The 23,623-nt window shown below is 44.2% G+C and overlaps 1 protein-coding gene across 2 annotated transcripts in view; it reads right to left on the reverse strand.

The window, feature by feature from the left end:
- ILDR1 (immunoglobulin like domain containing receptor 1) overlaps positions 1-23,623 on the reverse strand; it is a 40,526-nt gene that overhangs the window by 10,924 nt on the left and 5,979 nt on the right. The window contains exons 2-5 of one of the 2 annotated variants that reach the window (XM_008052984.2): positions 14,274-14,444; positions 12,551-12,700; positions 7,796-7,915; positions 7,358-7,504 (exon numbers count right to left, since the gene is read on the reverse strand). In XM_008052984.2, coding sequence (XP_008051175.1) covers positions 7,358-7,504; positions 7,796-7,915; positions 12,551-12,700; positions 14,274-14,444 — 588 coding nt within the window. The remainder of the gene's footprint in view (positions 1-7,357; positions 7,505-7,795; positions 7,916-12,550; positions 12,701-14,273; positions 14,445-23,623) is intronic. The other variant, XM_008052985.2, reaches the window with a different exon arrangement.

Consider the following 23,623-nt stretch of genomic DNA (forward strand, 5'->3'; position numbering starts at 1 on the left):
ACGTAACTGTACACCTAACCCTTAACTGTACCCCACAAAATCATAATAAAAAATATTGATAAAAAACAACAACAACAACAACAAAAGTATCTGGCCTAATTTACACCAGTTACTTTGCATAAGCCCATCAATCCTTGGAGGAATCTCTTAATATGGGAGCCAGGTGAGGAATTTGGGCTCAGAGACATGACTTTTCCCAGCCCAAGGTCCCAAAGCTAGTGACTGGTAGAGCTAGGGTGTGAACCTGTGTCTGTCTGATGCTCAAGTCTACAGTCTTTGTGTCACACCACCAAGTCCCCAAACACCTCTATGTTCTGTGATGAAACAGAAACACTTGAGAGTACCTCCTCAGTGTACTTCTCAACTATTGAGCTCCACACCTTTCAAAATCTACTCCAGACTAGTCTCTCCCTCCGAGGACTGGGGATATCTGATTCTATTGGGAACAGTCCTACCCACCACCACCCTTTTAATTGAATCCTGGCTTCTTTCAGATGATACCATTCCCCTGTTTGGCTACTTCCTTCTCCCACTCCCCAATTTAATAGAGAAGAAAGGAAGAGTTGTGCTCTCTCCTTGCTCCTCAAATTATTTTTTTCACTAATGGGATCCCCTGTACAAATAACTCCTTAATGACCCTTCCAGATCCTTTTCTGTTATTTCCCTGAATAAGAGATTAACCCCCCTTCTCCCTTCTTAGCTGCCACAACCTGTTTTTCCATGGTCCCTCCCTTCCTTGTTGCACTAGAACTGATGAAACAGGATGGAAGACACAGGCTTTGAGCTTCTCTCTTGCCTTCCCATTCCACACGGATGTCTAGACTATCAGAAGTATCTGTTGCTATCCTAACAGGGAATTAGATGAGCAATACAATAAGAAACATGGACAAAGCAATGAAACATTAAAAGATGCCCAATAAGTTATCTCTTAACCCTAGTGGAATAAAAGTCTGCTTTAGTCACCTTAATGAGCTTGTTAAAAATACAGATTTCTCACCAGGCACTGTGGCTCACACCTATAATCCTAGCACTTTGGGATGCGGATGTGAGAGAACTGCCTGAGCCCAGGAGTTTGAGACCAGCCTTGGCAAATTGACCAGACCTTGTCTCTACAATAAATAAAAAATATTAGCCAGGCATGGTGGCACGTGGCTGAAGTTCCAAATACTTGGAAGGTTGAGGCAGAAGGATCACCTGAGCCCAGCAGGTTGAGGCTGTGGTGGCAGTGAGCATGCCACTTTACTCCAGCCTGGGTGATAGAGTGAGACACCGACTTAAAAAAAAAATTGCACACACATACACACATACACACACAGAGAGAGAGAGAGAGAGAGAGAGAGAGAGAGAGAGAGATTTTTCCGGGTCTCCCAGAAATTGGTCTTCGGTTGGTCTAATACAAATCAAGAAAATTTGTATTTTCAACAAGTTCCCTGTTCTAATGTAGGCATCAACTTGGAGTGGACTATTGAGGGTTCTCAACACTGAGAAATACAGTACAGTACTCAAGGATAGGTCTTCTTAGATATGGGCTTTAAAGGTCAGATAGACTTCAACTTGAATCCTAGGATGTATGCATTAGCTCTGTGACTTTGGATGAGTTTCCAGAGTTTCTGAGCCCAGTCTCTCATCTGTGAACTGGGGTTTCTTTATTTCACTACAAGTTTCAATCACTTCAGAGGTTAGAAAGGCAATCTGTGTGGAAAACATCCAGCCTCACCAGGGAGAGGAGGGAAAAGCAAGACTTTGGCCCTGGAGAATCTGGCTTCAATAGAGGCATTCAAAACTCAGGTTGTTGAGGTAAAATGAAGATTTACAAATGAAATGCCCAATATATGATAGACAGTCAATAGAAAGTGGCTCTCATTGCTATAATAAATTGTTTATTTTGCCCAAGAGCCCATACAAGGAGACAAAAGTATATACTTGAAGACTAAACCACCAAAGTTATATTAATCTTCATCTCTAAGGAAAAACCAGGGCATATTCTTTAAGATGTCCCTTTTGTGACAGAAATGATGCCCAACACCTCACCCTCCTCCAGTAACCTGCACCTCTCCGCCTCTGTAGCCAGCATCATCTGTGTGCATCACTATAGAAATGGTGCCCCTGAGGATCCCTGCCTCCACTTGTCTATAACTGGTTACCATTCCTTGCCATCTCTTCCCCATCCCTACAGAACTCCATTTAACCACGGTCACTCACTCCTTTTACTTTTTTTTTTTTTTTAGGTTAGAAAATATAGTTTACTTAGAAAGTAGATTACAGAGAGAGAGAGAGAGAGAGAGAGAGAGAGAGAGAGAAGATTCACCTCTCCAAGGTAAGGGAGGAGGCCAAGGCTTAGGGAAACATGGCCCGGCCATAGCTCAAAGAGCCACATAGCCAGACCAGAGTTTAACAAAAGCAAATAGTCTCAGTCCTTTTACTTTTTCAGAAACTACCAGTTCCCCCTGTCTTGACTGGTCAGTCATTTCAGTGATATCCTCAGGAGCTTCCTAGACTCTCATGCCCCCTTGATCTCTTGTCAGCTTTAGGAAACTACCAGCAGATACTTCTGGGAACCAGTCAGGCAACTGACCTTAAATAACCTTTCTCTCAATAGAGCTTTCCTTGGTTGATCTATCAAACATGCAGCCCCTCCTCTACAGCGCGGGTTAAATATTCCTCACTTCTCAGGTCTTTGCTTTCCCATAAACTTTCAGCTGATGATACCATCTTTGTTGAGGAATCAGCCCTGAACACGAGTCAAGAAACCTAGGCTTAGTCCAGGGCCCAACACTCACAGGCCGTTTGTAACTATGGGAAAGTCTCTTTAGGCCTCATTTTCCTCAGCTGAGGGGGCATGGGGTTGAGGCAGGATAGATCAGAGACTCCCAGTGTGGCCTCTTGCCCACTGTAAGGTGTGCCTGAGGCTCTCTGGGAAGGAAGCCCAGTAACCACCCTATGGTTAACCAATACTAAGTGAATTATCAAGGGTTACTAAAATGTGGTGTCATTTTCCTCCTCTCTAATCCTTTTTGTTTTAAATGTGAAGTGTGACATTTTATTTTTAGAGCTCTTCGGGTCTGGGTTCTTGTCTCATGCCCAGGAGGAAAGAGGGACGCAGATGGCCAGAAAGTTGAGAAAGTAGGATTTATTGAAAGGACAGAAAAGCTCCCAGAGCAGCTGGGGACATGAAGGGGTTGCCTCTAATTCTCTTTTAACTCTCACTGGAACATGGGAGCAGGCTGGGGGAGGTGGGCTGCAGTCAAAGAATGGTTCATGAATCACTGACATCTTTCTCAAAGTTTTCTTCTGGATCTAGAATTTTGACTTGCTGAAATCAAGTAAGGTAGATGTGAGCTCCCTCAGCTTCCTCCCTTATATATTAATCATCCTCATATTTTAATGACTTCCGCTGTCTTCAGAGGCCAGGCTGCCTCCCTTTTCCTTCCCTTCCCTTTCTAAGGACAGTTCTTTCACCTTAGGCTGAGACCACTCCCACCGGCTTCATCACTCATAAGTGATCACCTCACTTCTTAATGCTTCACTTTGCTCACTTGCTATTGTCCTTCGTTCTTTGCCCATAAATATGCTTAGGGTTATCTTATTCTTCAAAAACCAACAATTGGAAACCTCTCAGGACAGTCTGTCCTAGTGACTCACTTTGAAAGTGACCTCATCTGCTCAAGTTCAGAGATCTTTAGTTGTGGCCTACATTTCTTTACTTTAAACCAGTTCTTTTTTTTTTTTTTTTTGAGTCAAAGTCTTACTCTGTTGCCCAGGCTGGAGTGCAGTGGCATGCTCACGGCCACTGAAGCCTCCACCTACTGGACTCAGGCAATCCTTCTGCCTCAGCCTTCTAAGTAGCTGGAACTATAGGCGTACACTATCACACCCAGCTTTTTTTTTTTTTTTTTTTTTTGATTTATTGTAGAGATGAGGTTTTACCAAGTTTCCCAGGCTGATTTTGAACTTCTGAACTCAGGCAATCCTCTCGCCTTGGCCTCCCAAGGTGCTGGGATTACAGGCTTGAACCACTGCACTCATCCTTAAACCAGTTCTTTTAAAAGAACCAAACCACTTAGGGGAAGAATCTGTTAATTGGCTTACCAACAAGGGATGTGTTTAATACATGTGCTTGCTTTGTTCCCATCTGACCTGTTTTTTAGTGTCCCATGGACCAGTGGATTCTAAGAAGGCATCTTATCTTCTCCCACATATTATAATACTTCTTCATAGCCTTTCCCCCTGAGGTCCCATGGCCCATCCTCTGCTATTTTAGCCCTCTTTAAGGAGTTAATGGTGTCTTAGCCAATCCCACAGGGATCTACCTACAGAGGTTGTGGCTGTTCCTGATGTGGGTGTTGCAGACAAAGTCAGATGAATATGGATTCAACACTGCACCACTATGCCGCTTACTATCTGTGGGACTTCTCTGACCTTCAGTCTCTTCTCTGTTAAGCAGGGATGGTATCTGCCTTCTAGGGTTGTTGTGAGGATTCAATGAGGAAATATATGCAAAGGGCCTACACACAGTAGACATTCAATAAAAGTTAGTTCTCTTTTCCTGTAAGAGAGCAGCCTCGGAGCAAGGCCTGAAACCAGACTCAGACCATTGACCTTCTTAACATTGTAGATTAGGTTTTGTTTCTATCTTAATGCGTAATTCCTTATTTTCCCTTTTATTTTTTATTTTTATTTTTGAGTGGTTATCTCACTTTGCCATCTAGGCTGGAGTGTAGTGGCATGATCATGGTTCCCTACACCCTTGACCTCCTGGGTTTAAGCAATCCTTCCGCCTCAGTCTCCTGGATACCTAAGACTACAGGTACATTCCACCATGCCCAGCTAATTTTTTGACTTTTTGTAAAGACAAGGTCTCAGTATGTTGCCCAGGCTGCTGTCAAACTCCTAGGTTCAAGCAATCTTCCCACCTTGGCCTTCTAAAGTGCTGGGATTATAGGTATGAGCCGCCACGCCTGGCTATTTTTCCTTTCAAAAATTTCATTTCAAATGAACAAAAAGAAGAGTGGCTATTTCTGAGTACTCTTTACATTTTTCTGAATTTCTCACATTTTCTACAATGTAGTACTTTACTCATACATCAGGAGAAGGAAATGTTATTTAAAACAAAAATTTTTAAAAACTTCCATTTAAAGCAGTTGACGCTACTCCATCTATTATCTAGGAAAACATCTTTATAGAATAATTTTTAAATTCTGCAGCCAATAATTTTAGGGTATAATTTTGTTACAGTACTGTTTTTAGAATTAACTTTTAGTTCAAAGAAAGAGCATAGTAGGCCAGGCTTGGGGGCTCAGCCTGTAATCCCAGCACTTTGGGAGGCCGAGACAAGAGGATTGCCTGAGTCCATGGGTTCGAGACCCACCTGGGCAACTTGGCGAGACCTCATCTCTATAATAAATCAAAAATTAGCCGGGCATGGTAGCATGCTCCTGTAGTTCTGGCTACTTGGAAGGTTGAGGCGGAAGGATCACCAGAGCCCAGCGGGTCGAGGCTGCCATGGCCGGGAACGTGCCACTGCACTCCAGTCTGGGTGACAGAGTGAGACTCCAACTCAAAAAAAAAAAAAGAAAGAAAGATCATAGTAAAAGCAAGACACTCTATTCCCTCTTTAATCCCCTAACTCAAAGGTTCTCAAAATGTGGCCCCAGACCTGCAGCATCGCATAACTTGGGAACTTTTGAGAAATACACATTCTTAAGCCCCATCCCAGACCAACAAAGTCAGAAACCTTGGAGGTGGGTGTCAGCAATGAAGTATGAACAAGCCTTTCACGTAGTTCTAATGTGACCTTCAGTTTGATAACCACTGCTCACACTTTTCTCTGTTTTTTTCCCAAAACATCTTTAAGGTGGGACATGACATTGCAATAGAATAAGATACATATTTGGTCTCTGTCCCTGGTTCCTTACACATAGCTTCTAAAATTCTTTGAATCTCTGGAGTGATAAGACTATCTTTTTTTTTTTTTTTTTCTCACTCTGTCATTCAGGCTGGAGAGCAGTGGCAAGATCACAGCTCACCCCAGCCTCAACCTCCTGGGCTCAGGCAATCCTTCTGCCTCAGCCTCTTGAGTAACTGGTACTATAGGCGCGTGCTACCATGCCTGGCTAATGCTTTGATTTTTGATTTTCTGTAGAGATGAGCTCTCACTATGTTGCCTAGGCTGGTCTTAAACTCCTGGGCTTAAGTGATCTTACAGCTTTAGCTCACACCTCCAGGGATTACAGGCATGAGCCACTGTGCCTGACCAAGAGTGTCTTTTGTATGCCAAAAAGATGACTGGTTTCCGGGGGCCCCTGATAGCTTCAGGCTGGGACTAGTCACAAGAAAAACCAAGGAATAATGAGAGGGTTAGGTCTTTTATCCCCACCCCCAGGGAAGGGAGAGAAGGTAAAGGCTGAGTTGATCACCAATGGTCAATGATTTAATTAACTATGCCTATATAATAAGTCTCCATAAAACCCAAAAGGGCAGGGTTCAAGGAGCTTCATGGTTGTTGAATACTTGGAGGTGAGTGGGTGGCTCACTGGAGAGGGCATGGAAGCTTCTCACCACTTTGCACTGACCTTACCCCATATATCTTGTCATCTGGCTGTTCATTTGTATCCTTTACAATATCCTTTGTAATGAATGGATAAACATAAGTAAAGTGTTTTTCTGAATTCTGTATGCTGCTCCAGCAAAGTAACTGAACCTAAGGAGAGGGTTGAGGAGGACCCCCATTTTATAGCCAGTTGGGGAGAAGTATAGGTGACAATCTACTACTTGAGATGGCGCTTGGCATTCTGAAATGAGGGGCTTCAGTCTTGTGGGACTGAGACTTCAACCTGTGGGATCTGACGCTATCTGATGCAGGTAGACAGCATCAGAACTGAGTTAAATTATAGGACACCCAGTTGGCCTCTGCTGAAGAACTGCTTGGGGTGTTGGGGAAACCCCTCACACATCTGGTGTCAGAAGCATTGAGTGGAGGGTGCGAGTAGAAAAACACAAGTGGCCTTATCTCTCATGGCTTCATTTAAACCACTCCCTCCAGTCACCTTAGGTCCAGATGAGGTCAGTGCAAGGAGTGAGGACTAAAGCACAGGCCTACGAGAAATGCTACCCATGGGCAGAGCTGTCTGAAAGAGTCTGTAGGCAGTCAAGGAAGTGGACAGGCAGAAGTCCTCACTTCAGCCACCTTCTATCTTGCTCTACAGCTTCCCAAGCATTATTCTCAGGGCGGAGGATGATGTTCATTGAGCCTGTGATGGGAGAAGGGCCTGGAGGAGAACCTGAACATGTGAAGCTGATCTATTGGGGTACTGTGCCCTAGTCTGTCTCATCCCACTGCTTGACTATCCCCTCTCACCTTCCTCGGGGCAGCAGCAGCGGGTGGGACAGCAGGGGCAGCGGACATAGCAGCAGCAGTACTGAGGACAGCACTGGCACCAGCACACGCCAATCAGCAGCAGGAGAAGGAGGGCACCCAGAATGATGAAGATCACCGTCAGCCAGTCTGCAGAGAAGAAGCCAAGCAGGGGGTGAATGAAACATCCAGGGGAAATGCTTCCAGTTCCAATATTCTACAGGGCACATAGATACAGCTCTTGACCTACAAGTTAAGACTGAGCAACACACTGGCAAAAAAAAAAAAAAAAGTTTAGCTCTGCTAAGGGAATTTCAGAAGTTGACAATCCAATGACAATAATCTAGGCTTGTTTATTTCCGTGTCTGTGGTTTTTTTTTCCTATAAGTAGAAGGGTTATGGTGGTGAGATGACTGAATAAAAAGCTCCAGTAGCACTTACGCAGGACGATGAGTTTCACCTCCTTATCTGGGTCTCCTGAGGTGTCCCCTGGAGCCTCAATAGTGCAGTAATATACTCCATGGTCCCACCACATCACTTCATTAATCACAAGATCTGCTCCTATATAGGAAGGAAGGAGAAAGTGCCAGTCAGAGGAGAGGGTACTGATTTATAACCCATGTCAGCTTCAAGACCCTAGCATTACCTTTCCACGGTCCTTTCCCTTCCTAAGAGGGTCCCTGATAGTTCAGAGAGAGGTCCCAATTTCTTCCTCTGAGATCTTCTTTCTTCAAACAGTATAATGATGATAAAACTGACTAATCATTGAGTCCTGCCAGGTACTTTGTAGAGATTTTGGATACATTGCCTCATTTAATTCCCACCATAACCCTATAAGGTAGAGATGACCAGTAGTCTCCCAGTGTATAGTCTCCCCTTCTCTCACGGTCATAGAAGTTTTGGCCATGTATGTGGTTACTATGGTTTGAATGTCTGTCCCCTCTAAAACTCAGGCTGAAATTAAATTGCCATCATAACAATATTAAGAGATGGGTCCTTTAAAAGGTGACTGGACCATAAGGGCTCCTCCTTGATGGGTACAATTGATGCTGTAATAAAAGGGCAAGTTTGGCCTCCCCTTACCCTCTTGCCTTCAGCTCTGTGATGATACAGCAAGAAGACCCTCACCAGATGCCAGCATCCTGATACTGGACTTTTCATCCTCCAGAACTGTGAGCCAATACATTTTTGTTAATTATAAATTACCTAGTCTCAGGTTTTTTTGCTTTTTTTTTTTTTTTTGAGTCAGGGTCTCATTCTGTTACCCAGACTGGAGTACAGTGGCACGATCACAGTTCACTGCAGCCTCTACTTCTTGGGTTCAGACGATCCTTCTGCCTCAGCCTCCCAAGGATCTGAGACTACAGGTTTACCACCATGCCTGGCTAATTAAAAAAAAAAATTTTTTTTTGTAGAGATGAGGTCTCATTATGTTGCCTAGGCTGGTCTCAAACTCCTGGGCTCAAGAAATTCTCCCACCTCTCAAAGTGCTGGGACTACAGGCATGAGCCACTGTGCTTGGCCCTAGTCTCAGGTGTTTTCTTAAAGCAACACAAAATGGACTAAGACATGAACCATTAGATGGACATGGATAAGTAACTCAGTTCTGGCCAACAGAATGTAAGCAGAAGTGTCACAAAATGGTTCTTAGGAACTATCTTAAAAACAGCTTGTGAATGCCTTTGCTCTTTTTTGTGTATCTCTTTTTCTACTCTGTTACCTGGAAAGCAAATGTAATACCTGTCATTTTGAACCATGAAGAGGAAGATGACCTTCTTGGTGAGGACTTAATGGAACAGAGTTACCACACTGGGTGTGAATTGTATACTTCTGATTTTAAACACAAGAGAGAAATAAATTTCTGTATTGTTTAAGTCACTAGTGTTTTGGGCTTTTGCTTACTCACTATCAAACCTACTCCTAACTGATACAGTGGGCATGACTATTCAGCTGCATTTCACATGAGGAAAATCAAGACCCAAAGAGACTTAGAAAGTGTCCTAAGAACATAACTCAACAGAGGTATATTCAAATCCATGTCTCTTTGCCTCAAAACTGGTGTTCTTAATCACCAAACTCTACTGTCTTCTCCAACTGGGTAGAAAACTCCACAGCCTTGGTCCTTTACCAGACTAAAATGAGCAGATAATGGATCTTGAAGGGACAGGTATGAGATAAACTTGAATAAATAGGGATGAAAGGCCAACATTTAAAGAATAAATATAACTGAAGAAAATATTCAGTTCTTGCCGGGTGCAGTGGCTCACGCCTGTAATTCCAGCAGTTTGGGAAGCAGAGGCAAGAGGATTACCTGAGCCCATGGGCTGGAGACCAGCCTGGGCAACATGGTAAGACCTCATTTCTAAAATAAATAAATACAAAAATTAGCTGGGTGTGGTGGCACATGTCTGTCATTCCAGCTACTTGGAAGCCTGAGGTGGAAGGATCACCTGGCCCAGCAGGTTGAGGCTGCGGTGGCCATGAGTGTACCACTGCACTCCAGCCTGGGCAACAGGGTGGGACTCTGACTCAAAAAAAGAGAAAAGATTTAGTTATTGTGAGCACTGAGTGCTACGTTACCCTATTATGATAGATAAATGGTTAATATAGATGTTCAAGTTTAGAAAAGTCAACAAATATTCACTAAAGACCTTTTATGGGTTCAGTACCATGTCAAGCACCGCAGAAGATCTGAATAGGGACAAGATCCTTCTCTGTCCCCAGAGGGCTTAAAACACAGTCAAAGGCATCAGGTAGCCTCTGTGTCTCAGTGCAATGGCAGTTCTTGCTCTCACCACAGTAAGAGCCAGGGGACCTTAGCATTATAGACTTGCTCCTGCTCACTTTGTGGTCATATTTGCAATTCTGTATTATCTGCTTGTCAAAAAATATTTATTGAGGAAATGAAACAAAAATGCAAGGTCATGCAACACTGGACCGAACTTTGACTTCTGTTTCCTTCTCTTTCTACGTCAGGCCCTACAATTTTTTCCTACCCAGTATTTTCCAAACCCACTACCTTTCCCAGAAGCAAGCTTACCACAGACTTGGAAGAATGGTGAAAGTGCTTTGAAGAAAACTCCCTCTCAAAGACTTATGTGTATTGTAAATCTGTCCAAACTTGTATTGGAGACATAAAGAGTATTTTAGGGATGTCAGAGTAATGAGAATATTCAGATATCCTAATGAATTAAAGGATCTAGGAACTAGTTTAACAGGGTCATCTCAAATGATGCAAACATAGGCACAAATTTGTCAGAAAAATTTGTCAGACAAATTTGTCAAAAAAAATTTGTCAGACTTCCAGGAAGTCATAACAGGTCTACAGGCAGATATAAAAACCGAGGGGAACTACTACTACTTTCCTGTGGGAATAAGGAAGAAGCAGGGTTTGTTCCAAAGGTTGTTGGGAATAGAGGTTGTGAAAGTTTGTACACGCCTTCATGGTTTTTTTGTGTGTGTGTTTTGTTTGTTTGTTTCTTGGTTTGGGGGTTTTTTTTTGTTTTGTTTTGAGTCAGGGTCTCACTCTGTCACCCAGGCTCGAGTGCAATGGCACCATCATGGCTCACCACAGCCTTGACTTCCAGGGCAAGTCTTCCACCTCAGCCTCCCAAGTAGCTGGGACTACAGACATGCACCACCATGCCCAGCTAACTTCTTGATTCTTTTGTAAAGACAAGGTCTGGCCATGTTGCCCAGGCTGGTCTCAAACTCCTGGATTCAAACAATCCTCTCACCTCGGCCTCCCAAAGAGCAGTGATTGCAGGTGTGAACCACTGTGCCCAGCCCCTTCATGTTTTTAGAACAGAAGAGCCAGGACTAGCACCCTATAGAGAACTTCAAGTTTCAGAAACAGTAAAGGCAACTCACTAATGAGAGAGGGTTAACTTTTGGGTAAGGCCAGAACTACTTCTGCTGGCCTTAGAAAAAAACAGAACCAACTTGCATCTTTGAAGATGTCCCTGGAGGCTAGAAAATAAGGACAGATGTTCCTCGATCAGAGGTTGAATGTGAAAGGATCAGACTATTATAGACAAAACTGAAAGCAGTTGCTAAACTGGCTCTCTCTAAGAGATCTGTCTTTAAGCAGTCATAGAATAGTCACCAGTTTTCTCACATTGTAGGTATGGGCCCCAAGAGTAGCCTACTGGGTGTATTCTCCCCTTTTACTCCTTTTAACTAGCAAATATTTATTTAACCTAGAAAATAAGGCCCATTGAAATAGGCTCTGAATTCCATGCTAATAACCTATCACAGCAACCCTGAATTACAAGACAGAAATGTGGGAAGTGAACCCATGATACACAAAGGTACTGAGTGACTAACACTCACTGCACACTTCCTGTTTGCTAAGTGCTTCATATACATCATCTCAGTCCTCACAAATCTCCATGAGATACATACTGTGGCAAGTCCCATTTTATATAAATTGGGGCTGAAAAACTTGAAGGATTTTGCTCAATTTCACACACCTTGTCCATGCAAAATAAGGGCACTCCCCTGAGTCTGACTCCAGAGTCAGGGTTCTCACCACTACTCCTTGCTCCAGGCACAAAGAATAGGTGGGCTTTAGACACAGCTCTCAGATGCTGCATTTGACATTCACTTCAGTGGAGGGAGAAGATGCCATTATGTCCATCTTTCAGATGAGGAAATGAAAGCCAGAGAAAATAACTGATCTGCCATTGGTCACCGAGCTAGTGACAGGAAGCACTGGGATTCTCACCTGGGACTTTTTAGTTCAAGCCTTCTGTTTTTCCCTTTATCAGTGGTGATGGTGGTCTCATGGTGGTCATCTACTTGGAAGTCCCTCTTTCCTTCCATATGGGCCACAGGAATGGTCAGAGGGGAACTCATGGACCTGGGGTTTGAGTAGGCCCTGAGAGCTCTATGTGGAAGGGATCAAAGGAAACTTACTCTGAATCCACATCTTACCCCGAATCTCAGGAAAGCAAAGGAAACCACCCACCCCTAGACCTTTAGCCGATGCTGTAGGACAACAGATTGGTCTACAGACCAACTTCCAGGGAAGTAACTTCTGCTAGTGCAGCAAATTCTACAAGTCTGCACTTTCCTCAATGTCAGTGACCAAGTGGGCAGCAAAAATGGGAAATCCCATGTTGACTCAGCCTGTCAGGCCTGGTGTCTACCATCTCCCTCTGCTCCTAGTTGCCCAGCCGCCTCCCCCACACTCACGGTTCTGGATGGTGATCTTGCGCTGCCGGTAATCCACCCCCAGCACTGGCTCGTTCTGCCCCCGTCGCTGAGCCACGATGCGAACTTCCCGCTGGTTGTCATTGCAGTCATTGGATGGGTCCTGGCCCAGGGATAAGGCTGCCTGGTACGCTGAGGAGGACACACCAGAGTCACACAGCAATAGGGGATTCCCACAAAAAACGGTGCCCTTCCTGCTGGCTGTGTGAGACACAGTGAGGTGTTTCCATTTCCCCCACGAGCCTATCATCCACTGGAAATCTTGTCAAACATGAAGACTCTGATTCTGCAGGTCTGGAATGCGCTCTGAGAGTCTGATAAATAAGCTCCCAGGAGATGTCAACGAACCACAGTTACAGCCAGTAACCACACTCTAGGCAGCAAGACTCCAGACCCCTAGTAGTCCATCCTTTCCAAGCCCTGGCTGTAGTCCCCCTATTTCCTATCCCAATTTCCCTTGTCTCATTTTCAGAGACAACCCAGCCTCTGCTCCTACAGTTTCACCCAACTACCTTTAAAACATAGGGTGTGAGGGCTGTTAAACCTGCCCTTGGTAAATGCCTACTACCCTAGTCTTTCCTCCCTTCCCACTTAACACAATCATTTTAAGAGTAACCCCCATAAAACAATGCCTCAATTTAGAACAGCTCAGTGGGTGGCTAAGACAGTCAGCTTTTATGGTTCTCAAATCTTACTGTGAGACGTTAGCCCCAGGACTAAAAGGAAAAAAAGGCAAAGCTGATGCCTCCCTCTCCCTTTGCCTCATCTCAGGACACTCACTTCCTTCCTATGAACAGGGTGTCTACTTCTGTCCTCAGAATTTATAAAGCTAATTGTCTGGGGCCGACCTTGAGGCGGTTCTGAGTTCCTTTGTTCCTTAGGAGAGAGCAGACGTGGTCAGCTAAGGGAAGAGCTCTGACTCAGACTGTAGAACCGACATGAATGGGCAGTTGTTACTGAGAGGCGGGACTAGCTCACCCTACAAGGGAGTTGAGCAGCACTGAGAAGTCCCGAATGGGCTGCCTGGGGGACACTGAAAGTGCTTAGTCAGCAGAGGAATGACCATCCTCCAGGAAGGCTGTCTGCAGAAGGAATGAGGCAGTGGGCAGGAAGCTTCACAAATGACCACTGGGGTCCCTTGCATCTCTAGCATGAGAGTCTCCTTGCCTGCATTCTTAGGTGGAGGTGTGAGGGGAGGCAGGTCTGCATCAAAGCTCAGTGCACTGGCAAGGAACCAGGAATGGATGAGGAGGCAGGACTTTTATCTAGTGTCTGTCTTTTATTTAATGTCTGAGCTACCTTAAATCTTTTTAGGACAAGGTGAAGCACAACTTTTATATTCTATAACTTTTATTTTATACTTTTTATTTTTCGTAGAAATGGGATCTCACTACGTTGCTCAGGCTAGTCTTGAACTCGTGGCCTCAAGCAACCCTAACTTGGCCTCCCAAAGTGCTGAGAGTACAGGCGTGAGCCGCCACACCTGGCCAAAAATTTTAAAAATAGACTAGTATGTGAACTCGGACACATTACTTCATCTGCCTCAGTTTGTTTATCTATAAAATGAGGGAATTGCGTTAGGTGATCTTTGTCACTTCTCCTCACTGTAAGGATTTGTGATCCTAAATAATGCCTAACCCCTAACAGCAATACATCACAGAGGTGCCTGGGACCCGGAGGATGCAAGGTGAGGGAGAGTACTCACAGGCAGAGTAGTAGTCAAAGATGGGGTCCTTGCAGAAGGACTTGAAGCGCCACGTCACTACCACATCCTGGAGCTGGGCAGAGGTGGTATAGTCACATTTGAGGACAGTGGAAGCAAACAGGGTGACATAGCGCTCTGTGTGCTGGACTGTCACCAGCAAGGACAGGCACCCTAAAGCCAAGAGCAGGAGACAATGCTGAAGGTGACCCACTTCTGTTCATGGGGTAATAAAAGCTATGCAAATGAGCAAAACACACTGCCTGCCCTTCCACCTGACTGACTGAGAGCTCATAGGCAGAGCCTGAGTTCTTCCTTGGCCTGGGCAGGGTGTGGAATTGGGTGGAGAAAGCATTCAGCAACCTAGGGGAGGCACAGGAAAAATGGAGTAAGGATAACTCCCAGTAACTTACAGTCCACTGACAGTGATAACACACTCAACAGCAATAAAAGAATTGTGTCACATTAAGGCCAAATTTGTAGTAGAGTGACATTGCTAATACATTTTTTTCCCAAGTCACTTCTCTTAAAATTGTTTCCAGCTGGGCATGGTGGCTGACACCTATAATCCTAGTACTTTGGGAGGCAGAGGCGAAAGGATTGCCTGAGCCCAGGGGTTTGAAACCAGCCTGGGCAACTGGTCGAGACCTTATTTCTACAATAAATCAAAAAAGTAGCCAGGTAGGGTGGTGCACACCTATCGTTCTAGCTACTTGGAAGACTGAGGTGGAAGAATCGCCTGAGCCCAGCAGGTCAAGGTTGTGGTGGCTGTGAGCGTACCTCTGCGCTCCAGCCTGGGCGACGGAGTGAGACTCTGGCTAAAAAAAAAAAAAAAAAAAAATGTCCTATTTCCCTAAGGATGAAGTTTAAACTCCATAACCAGGCCTAGAAGTCCCGTTAGATCTGTCTACCTGTCTAGTCTACCTGTCCATCTGTCTCTGCTGCCTCATCCCCTCCTCACACTCAAGGCTTTGGCCCTTCTGAATTCACTGCAGTTCCTCCTGGACTAGAATCATTCTCTTCTCCAGCTCTTCCCATGGGTGGAGCCCTCTCAGCCTGGACCACTCTTCCATATCACCCACTACTGCTCCACTCTCTCCTCTGGGCTAATTACTATCATTCCTTAGGTCTTCAGCTGAACTCACCTCCTCAAGCAGACTTCCTAGCTGCAAGTCCAGGAGAGGGGCTTCCGTCTGTTTTTGCCAAGTGCTGTGTTCCTAACCCCTAAGCAGCGCTTTTCACACTTCTTGGCGATGGCCTGCTTACCATGGCTCTGAGAAGGTCAAGTGGGACTGCTCAAACACAACTGTATGCCTGTCACCTACTTGGTACCCAATAAATGTTTGTTGAACAAATGGTAGAATGAATAACCAAGAATATATCAACCAGTGAAAATTTGACTATACAGGAAGTTAGCATAAGCTGGAGCAAATAAAACAAAAATGATCAGACTGTGACAAACTCTATCAAGAAAGACTTGAAGGAATTCATAGTTTAGGTTTTTTTGTTTCTTTTTAAAATTTCCTCTCACTACCCTCCAAAACTACAAACACATTTCAAGCTCCAGGTGCTTCTTGATGAGGAACCTGGTGGCACAGAGATACCTGGTGGGACTTTGACATGGTCAGGAGTCCATACACAACCAGCATCTTGGAATGTTGCTATGTTAGTATGGTTCTTGGATCCTGTGGTTGATCTTCTGATCACAGCCCTCACAAGACAGTCCCCCTGGAGCGTATGATGGGCACCTGCACTTGTTCTCCTCACATCCATGGAGAGAAAGCAGGATGTACTCAGGACAGGGTGTGGCCCCAGAAATGACCTGACCCATCTCTAGGACCAGGCTGTGATGAAGATACCCCCACCATAGACATGCTGAAGAGAGACTCTACTGCCTGTAGGAAAGAGCTGTGGGCATGGGGACTTCACGCAAAGAAGAGATTTAAGCTAAACCCCAAGGCACAGGTAGGACTAAGGGTATATATGAGAAATAGGGAGACAGAGAGAAACTCATCATTTCAGTAAGCAAGAAAGGAGGAAGCAACAAGCCTTATCAGGAAGGAGCAGTTACTTGGGCAACCTGGAGGAAACAAATCTCTGGCTTTAAGGAAGACAGAGAGAATAAATAAGGCATGGCTGGTGGTGTGAGTAGGAGGTGGGGAGGTGGGGTGGAGTCTAAATCCCAATCCAGTGTCGATTTCTAGTTCGTGAATAATCACTGAAGGTTTTTCTGAAGATTAATAGGCTGAGAGTGGTGTTTTTTAGGAAGATGGATGACTTCTCTGCTAGGCTGTAAATAGAAAAGGGACATCGTTTTGAGAATCAACCTGGAGTAGACTGGGGAAAATAGTTGTTGTGTCTACCACAGTAAAATTCCCAGAAATCAGGCCAATCAGAATGAAAGTGCCAGTGACGAGCATCTCAAGTCTAACATGAATTGTTTCTCAATCTGATTTTTATTCTTGTTCTTCCTCTCTGATGACTGCCTACCATTCCCCCCCCCAGAACTGACCTGAAATAGACCTTGAAACTTTTTCCCATCACAGTTTTAAATGAACAGCAGAAGTAGCTCCAGATATTCTCCCAGTGGATGGAGTGCCAACTGTCAACACTGGCGTATTTTGCTCAGCAACACATACTGACTTAAACTAGACCCTAAGACACAGGTAGGATTAAGATTACACACGTTAATCCTCACAAAACCTCCTAGAGTGGGTAATAGCCCTACTCACACATGTGGGCAAAACTTCAGAGACAGAAAAAAAAACACATTGGTTTAAACAGAATCATAGGTTAACAGCACCTTTAAACATACTCTTTTTTTTTTTTTTTGAGTCGGAGTCTCATTCTGTCACCAAGGCTGGAGTGCAATGGCACGCTCACAGTCACTGCAGCCTTGACCTGCTGGGCTCAGGTGATCCTTCCATCTCAGCCTTCCAAGTAACTGGAACTAGGGGTGTGCGCCACCATGTCCAGCTAATTTTTTGATTTATCGTAGAGACGAGGTCTTACCAATTGCCCAGGCTGGTCTCAAACCCCTGGACTCAGGCAATCCTCTTGCCTCCACCTCCCAAAGTGCTGGGATTACAGGCATGAGCCATGGTGCCTGACCTATTCTTCTTTTTTTGAGTCAGAATCTCACTATGTCACCCAGGCTAGACTACAGTGGCACACTCATGACTACTGCAGTCTCAGCCTTCTGGGCTCAGGCAATCCTTCTGCCTCAGCATTCCAAGTAGCTGGAACCACAAGCGTGTGCCAGCACACCTGGCTAATTTTTTTATTTATTGTAGAGACAAGGTTTTACCAAGTTGCCCAGGTTGGTCTGGAAGCCCTGGGCTCAGGCAATCCTCTCACCTCTGCCTTCCAAAATGTTGGGATCACAGGTGTAAGCCACTGCACCCAGCTAAATATATACTTTTACACAGTAAATGTGGTCTCTGGGAGGAGATAAGTTGTGCCCACTTCACATACAACAAATCTGAGGCTGGAAAAATGTGACTTGTCTGCAGCCATTCATTTTCTAACGGGGTCAGTCCGAGTGAAGTGCTGCCCCTAAGCAGCACTTTTGTCACTTGGCCTGGCTTTTCTTTAAATAAAGGAAGGTTATTGTTATTCACAACTTTGCAAACCATTGGCGCTTGGGACCAGGCTATGTGAGCAATAATTAAAACACAACTGGCAGTAGTCGTTTTAATTTATTAGCAACAATGAATAACCTGCATGTTGTTTGACTTAATGGTAATTGGACATAAATAGTAGCTTATTCAACACTCCAGCTAACATTACTTGTTGAGGGTGGGTTTGCTGGTGGTGAGAAAAGGGAATTTGGTTGGAGCCAGAAATTGCTTTGGGGTAGCTTTGAAGACTGCAGAATCTGACACCCTTGAGGGACGGGAATGGGGACAAGGATGCTCACTCAGCTCCCCTTACATCAATGCCCTTATTATGGGCAAACCACAGTGGGGGTGGCATGACTCACCTTTACCAACGTCAGCCCTGGCTTTGTTGCTTGGGTACTCTTTTCTCTTTCATCCCTTACATGATTTCAAGCCTTGAAATATGCCAGGTTCCCATGTGTTCTGACCAGATTGAGTTCACTCACACTCCCTCGAGGGGTCTGCCAACCCTACAGCATCCTGCACAGATTTCACCCCGCCACCACCCCACCACCATCCCTCCATACCCCACACAGGGGGAGTGAAGAAGAATGCTAGGAGAAGAGACACCGGACAACCCAGCAAACTCATCTTCCTTCTTATCAGTTGCTGCTGCCGGCCTGCAGCATCGACTATGCACCAGGTGATGTTCATTGTTTGTCTCTAATCCTCACAAAACCCCATGGAGTGGGTAAAAGCCCTGCTCACATGTGGGCAAAAGTACAGAAAATATAAGCCAAGACCTCATGTGTCCAGCATCACATACCTAAAGAGTATCAGAGCGTCAGGATTTGAACTTGGGCCGTGCTGACACCAAAACCCAGTTTCTCCCAAGCAGGCAAGCTTGATATTATAAAGTGGAAGTCAGATGCCAGACTCTCAAAAAGCAGTAGGATTTTCCAGAATGGGAGGGAAAGAAAAGAAATAGAAAGATAGCCCACCTCAAAGGCAAGAATCTCCCACTTTCTTTTCCTACAGCCTCTAACTTCTCTGTAAAACTAACCACACTAGACACGCATAGCACCAAAAGCACCAGAATCTAGGCTGAAAATATGAACAGGTTCAAAAAGGCAAGTGTCCTGATCATAGATGTCTTGGTTGGACCTCTGCAGTTTCAAACTGAGTACTTTTAAGTTTTCAAGTCTTTGAATTTTCTTTCTGTTCTAAAAGTCATTTCATTCTGTGGTATTTTCTTCATCCCAGTCTACTGTCTCCTAATTTCCTGTCTCTATCATTTTCTCTTGAAAACAAATTCTGGAGCCTGACTCCCTGAGCTGATTCTACCTCCACTCCCCACCAGCTGAAGATCTAACAAGTTATTTCCAATGTGTATCATTTTTCTTTACATGCAAAACTGAGATAATAATGCTTGCCTCTTAGGACTATGGTAAGGATAATAAATATCCCCCATTTAGCAAAAAGTCTGGCACATAGTAGACACTCAATAAACATTAGCTATCACTTGTATCATTTGCTCTTATCTTGACTACTTTAGGAGACTGAGATCCACTGAGTTAGCATGCAAAAGCATTTTGAAAGAATTAAAATGAGGTAGGCGCAGTGGCTCACACCTGTAATCCCAGCACTTTGGGAGGCAGAGGTAAGAGAATTGCCTAAACCCAGGGGTTCGAGACCAGACTGGGCAACTTGGTGAGACCTCATCTCTACAATAAATCAAAAAATTAGCCAGGAGTGGTGGCATGTGCCTGTAGTTCCAGTTACTTGGGAGGCTGAGGTGGAAGGATCGCCTGAGCCCAGCAGGTCAAGCCTGTGGTGGCCACGAGTATGCCACTGCACTCCAACCTGAGCAACAGAGTAGGACTCCAACTAAAAAAAAAGAATTAAAATGATAGAAAGGTAAACTATCATTACGGTTTTCTCTTTGCAAAATGAGTCAGTGCATTAAAAGCTTCAAAAGTGTGGCAGCTTTGTATCCCAGCCAGCCCATTCATAGTTTGCCTCCTCTGTGAAAGAGGAAGGGAGGGAGGGAGACCTGTCACTTAAGGGTAGAAAGGAAACTTCAGATGAGATATTAGAGCTCACAGGATGGAGGGAAGGGGAAGGGGATTCTGTTTCCCACTACTGGGTACTTTCCAAGACTAGGTTGCTGTGCCCAGTGGGGACTACCATCCTACAACAAAGCAGAGAGAAACATACCAAATAAGACCAGAGTGTCTTTACAATGAATGTCACATGTTCCAAAATACATGCACATCTTTGTCCATTTTTTATTCCATCTGTCTTCCCGGTATAGTATTGGTTTGGGCAAGATGTTTTAGTTTCTAGAAGATATATACAGTATAAGAATATATTTAAATTTTTTCTTTAACTTAAGCATTCTTTTTGGAGGACTAGATGACATCTTCCCCCTTTTCTGCATGAAAAGGCCTGTTTGGAAGAGGGTGGTAGGCAGGGAAGCAGAGCTGACCTGAGACTTTGCTGGCAAGGGGTGGTGGCCTGGGGCTGGCACCGAAGGGAGTTCTCGATTCCTGAGTGTTTTTCAGGAACCTCAACTCCACACAGCAAGCTAACAAAAAGTACACAGATCCAACTCTATCAGAGTTTATGTTGGAGCAAGCTATCTCATCAAGCATATTTGCCCTCAGTACTTGTTACATTTCCTTAGATAACAGTGCAAATACGAGAAGAATCAAGGTGAGGAGGGAATGGCAGTGAGACATGGATAAGATGTAAGTGATAGAGAGAATTGGGAGAGGAGACCAGGGGACAAGGAAAGTGGGTGGGTGAGAGGAGGAACTGATTCTAGGTATTGTGTGCTTAACAAAGGGCTGGCATGTGCTATTCGACAGTGCAGCATCCCCAGAAAGAAACTAATATGTATTGAGCACTTTTTATGTTGTGAAACAAGGTACTGGGGGCTTTATTACACATCATCTCATTCAAACTTTGCAAAGACCCATGAGATAAGCTTTATCTCAATTTCATCAATGAGGAAAATCTTCAGAGACAATAAGTAACCATCTTAAGGCCGCCCAGCTAGCAAGTGGCAAAGCTAGATTTAAACTTAGACTTTCAAAATTCCAAAGCCTATACTGTTCCTACTATACCATCCTGTCTTCTGGATAAGTTTTCTAAATGGTTGAGATTTAACCCTCTGAGGAATATTCACAAGTCTAGGGTACATTCACAAACGTATTTTAATCATTTTGTATAGAAACTCTTCTTTCTTTTTTTGTTAATACAAAATAAATAATAAGTAAGAAACTTCAAACAACAGAGAAGAGTAAAAAGTTCCTTCTTGATCACCATTACTTCCACTCTCCAGAGCTATCACTGTTGTTTTTTTGTTTTTTGTTTTGGATAGAGATGAGGTCTCACTATGTTGCCTAGGCTGGTCTGGAACTCCTGAACTCAAGCAGTCTTTTTGCCACAAACTCCCAAAGTGCTGGGATTAGAGGTATGAGTCACCACACCCAGCCTCCACTGTTGATAATTTGGTGTACATCCTTTCATATCTTTTTCTATGCTGTTTTTTTAAAAAAAAAAAAAAACTAATCATATTATGTACATTGACTTGCAACTTTGTTTTTTTTCTTCAAATTAATAATATATCATTATATTCTATATCAGTATACTCAGATCTAATGTTTTTAGTGGCTCTGAAATTTTCACTCCATGAATGGACCATATTTTTTACACATCTTCCTGATGATGGCCATTGCTTCTGATTTTTTAATATTATAAGCAATGCTGACATATAAGTATCACTTCCCATGCATGCTTTCATTCCAGTAGGATATATTTCTCAGAGTCTGCTAGCTCAAAGAGAATAAGTCTTTTCTATTCTAATAAATACTTTAGGAACAAAATGTATTGTCCCATGAACAGTGAGTGGCAGTTCCATGCTTCATCACAACATTTTCAAAAGGGAAAAACATCAATCCTTCAAAAAATTTTTGATAGACTACTAAGAGAAATAAATAGTCACTCAGGTGGCTTGAACTTGCCATCCCCTTGGTTACTAGGGGGAGAGAACATGACCTGGTTGAGGGGCAATTGCTTGGGGTTTCCCAAAGTTATTCACCCAGGTTCGTGACTCATATCCCCACACACTAATCTCAGAGCCCATGCATATTTGTGCCCCACCAGAATGCACACATTCATTTATTTACTGAGTACCTACTCTGAACCAGGCACTGCTCCTGAGGATGAAAGCAGAGTAGCAAATAAGAGAGACAGGTCCCTGCACTCTTGGAACTCATGCTCCTGGAGGGAGAATCAACAATAAACAAGTAAACACACAGACAAAGCATTTCCTGTTATGTCACAGGTGTTGTATAGGGTTACAAAGAAACGAGAGCTTTGAATATTAAATCTCACTCCTGTACAATAGGAGACTGGACAGACACATGTATCCAAATGCTCCTGATAGTTCTTCTTGGTTGTTTCAAACTCTAAATTAAGATCAAATCTAAATCATTATCCTTCCATACAAACTGGGACCTCTCTCTGATTTCGCATCTCAGTGAATGGGCAAGACTCCAAACTAGGAATCATCTTTATGCCTCTTTTGCCCTCACACTCCACATGCGATCTATCATCAAATTGGATTTATTTATCTCCTAAGTATTTATGCCCTTCTCATCTTCACTACCATCCTAGTACAAGCTACTATCACATCCAGCCTACATACTGCCTCAGCTTAACTGGTACTATACATGCACACCCTCTGGCTCCTCTCTATGTGGATTCCACATTGCTGTTAGTCTCCCAACTCCTCCTCCTTAAAAACCTGGAACAGCTGTCCATTGCTCTCAACATACACACAAAGCCTTCTACCGTGACCCATAAAGTCACGCACACCCGGTCCTACCCACCGCTCTGGCCTTATCTCCACCACGCTCCCCACGGTGTCCTCCACTCAGTCACACCAACATTTTTTCCATCTCTCGTTCTCACTAAGCTCCTAACCAGCAGACTTGCACCTGTTATTCCTTTGGTTTGGAATGATCATTCCGCAGCTCATCACCTCTTCACGGAAGGCCTCCTGATGAAGCGAAATCCACCCGTTATGTGCTCTGTGGTACCTCGTATTTCTCTTTCGTGGCCCCTGTCACAACTGTATTTCTACATTCATTTATAACCCCTTTAGAACATAAGCACCACAAGGACCAGGATCATGATGCTTTGGGGTGCCAGCACAATGCCTTGCACACAGTGCACATTAAACATTTGCTGAATGAAAGAACAAGCAAATTTATGCAAGATAAGCTAAATTGCTTAGAACAAATGATTTTGTCATTATTACTTTTGAGTCAGGGTCTCACTCTGTCACTCAGACTGGAGTGCAGTAGCATGATCATGGCTCACTATAGCCTCGACCTCTTGGGCTCAGGCAACCCTCCCACCTCAGACTCCAGAGTAGCAGGGACCACAGGTGCGCATTACCACAGGCTAGGCTGATTTTTGATTTTTTTGTAGAGGTAAGGTATTACTATGATACACAGGCTGGTCTCAAACTCCTAGGCTCAAGGAATCCTCCCATCTCAGCTTCCCAAAGTGCTGGGATTACAGGCACAAGCCACTATGCCCGGCCGGAACAAATGTTAGGTGCCCTAAAAGTTCAGAAGACAAATGGTTACAGTTAACCATGTGTGGGATGGTCCGACAAAAAGCAAGAAAGAAGGGTGTGTGTTGAGGGGAAAGTGGGTACAATAAGACCAAGCCCATATC

This window comes from Carlito syrichta, unplaced genomic scaffold, assembly GCF_000164805.1.
Source record: "Carlito syrichta isolate Samal-C Ts95f unplaced genomic scaffold, Tarsius_syrichta-2.0.1 Scaffold287760, whole genome shotgun sequence".
NCBI classification, from domain to species: Eukaryota; Metazoa; Chordata; class Mammalia; order Primates; family Tarsiidae; genus Carlito; species Carlito syrichta.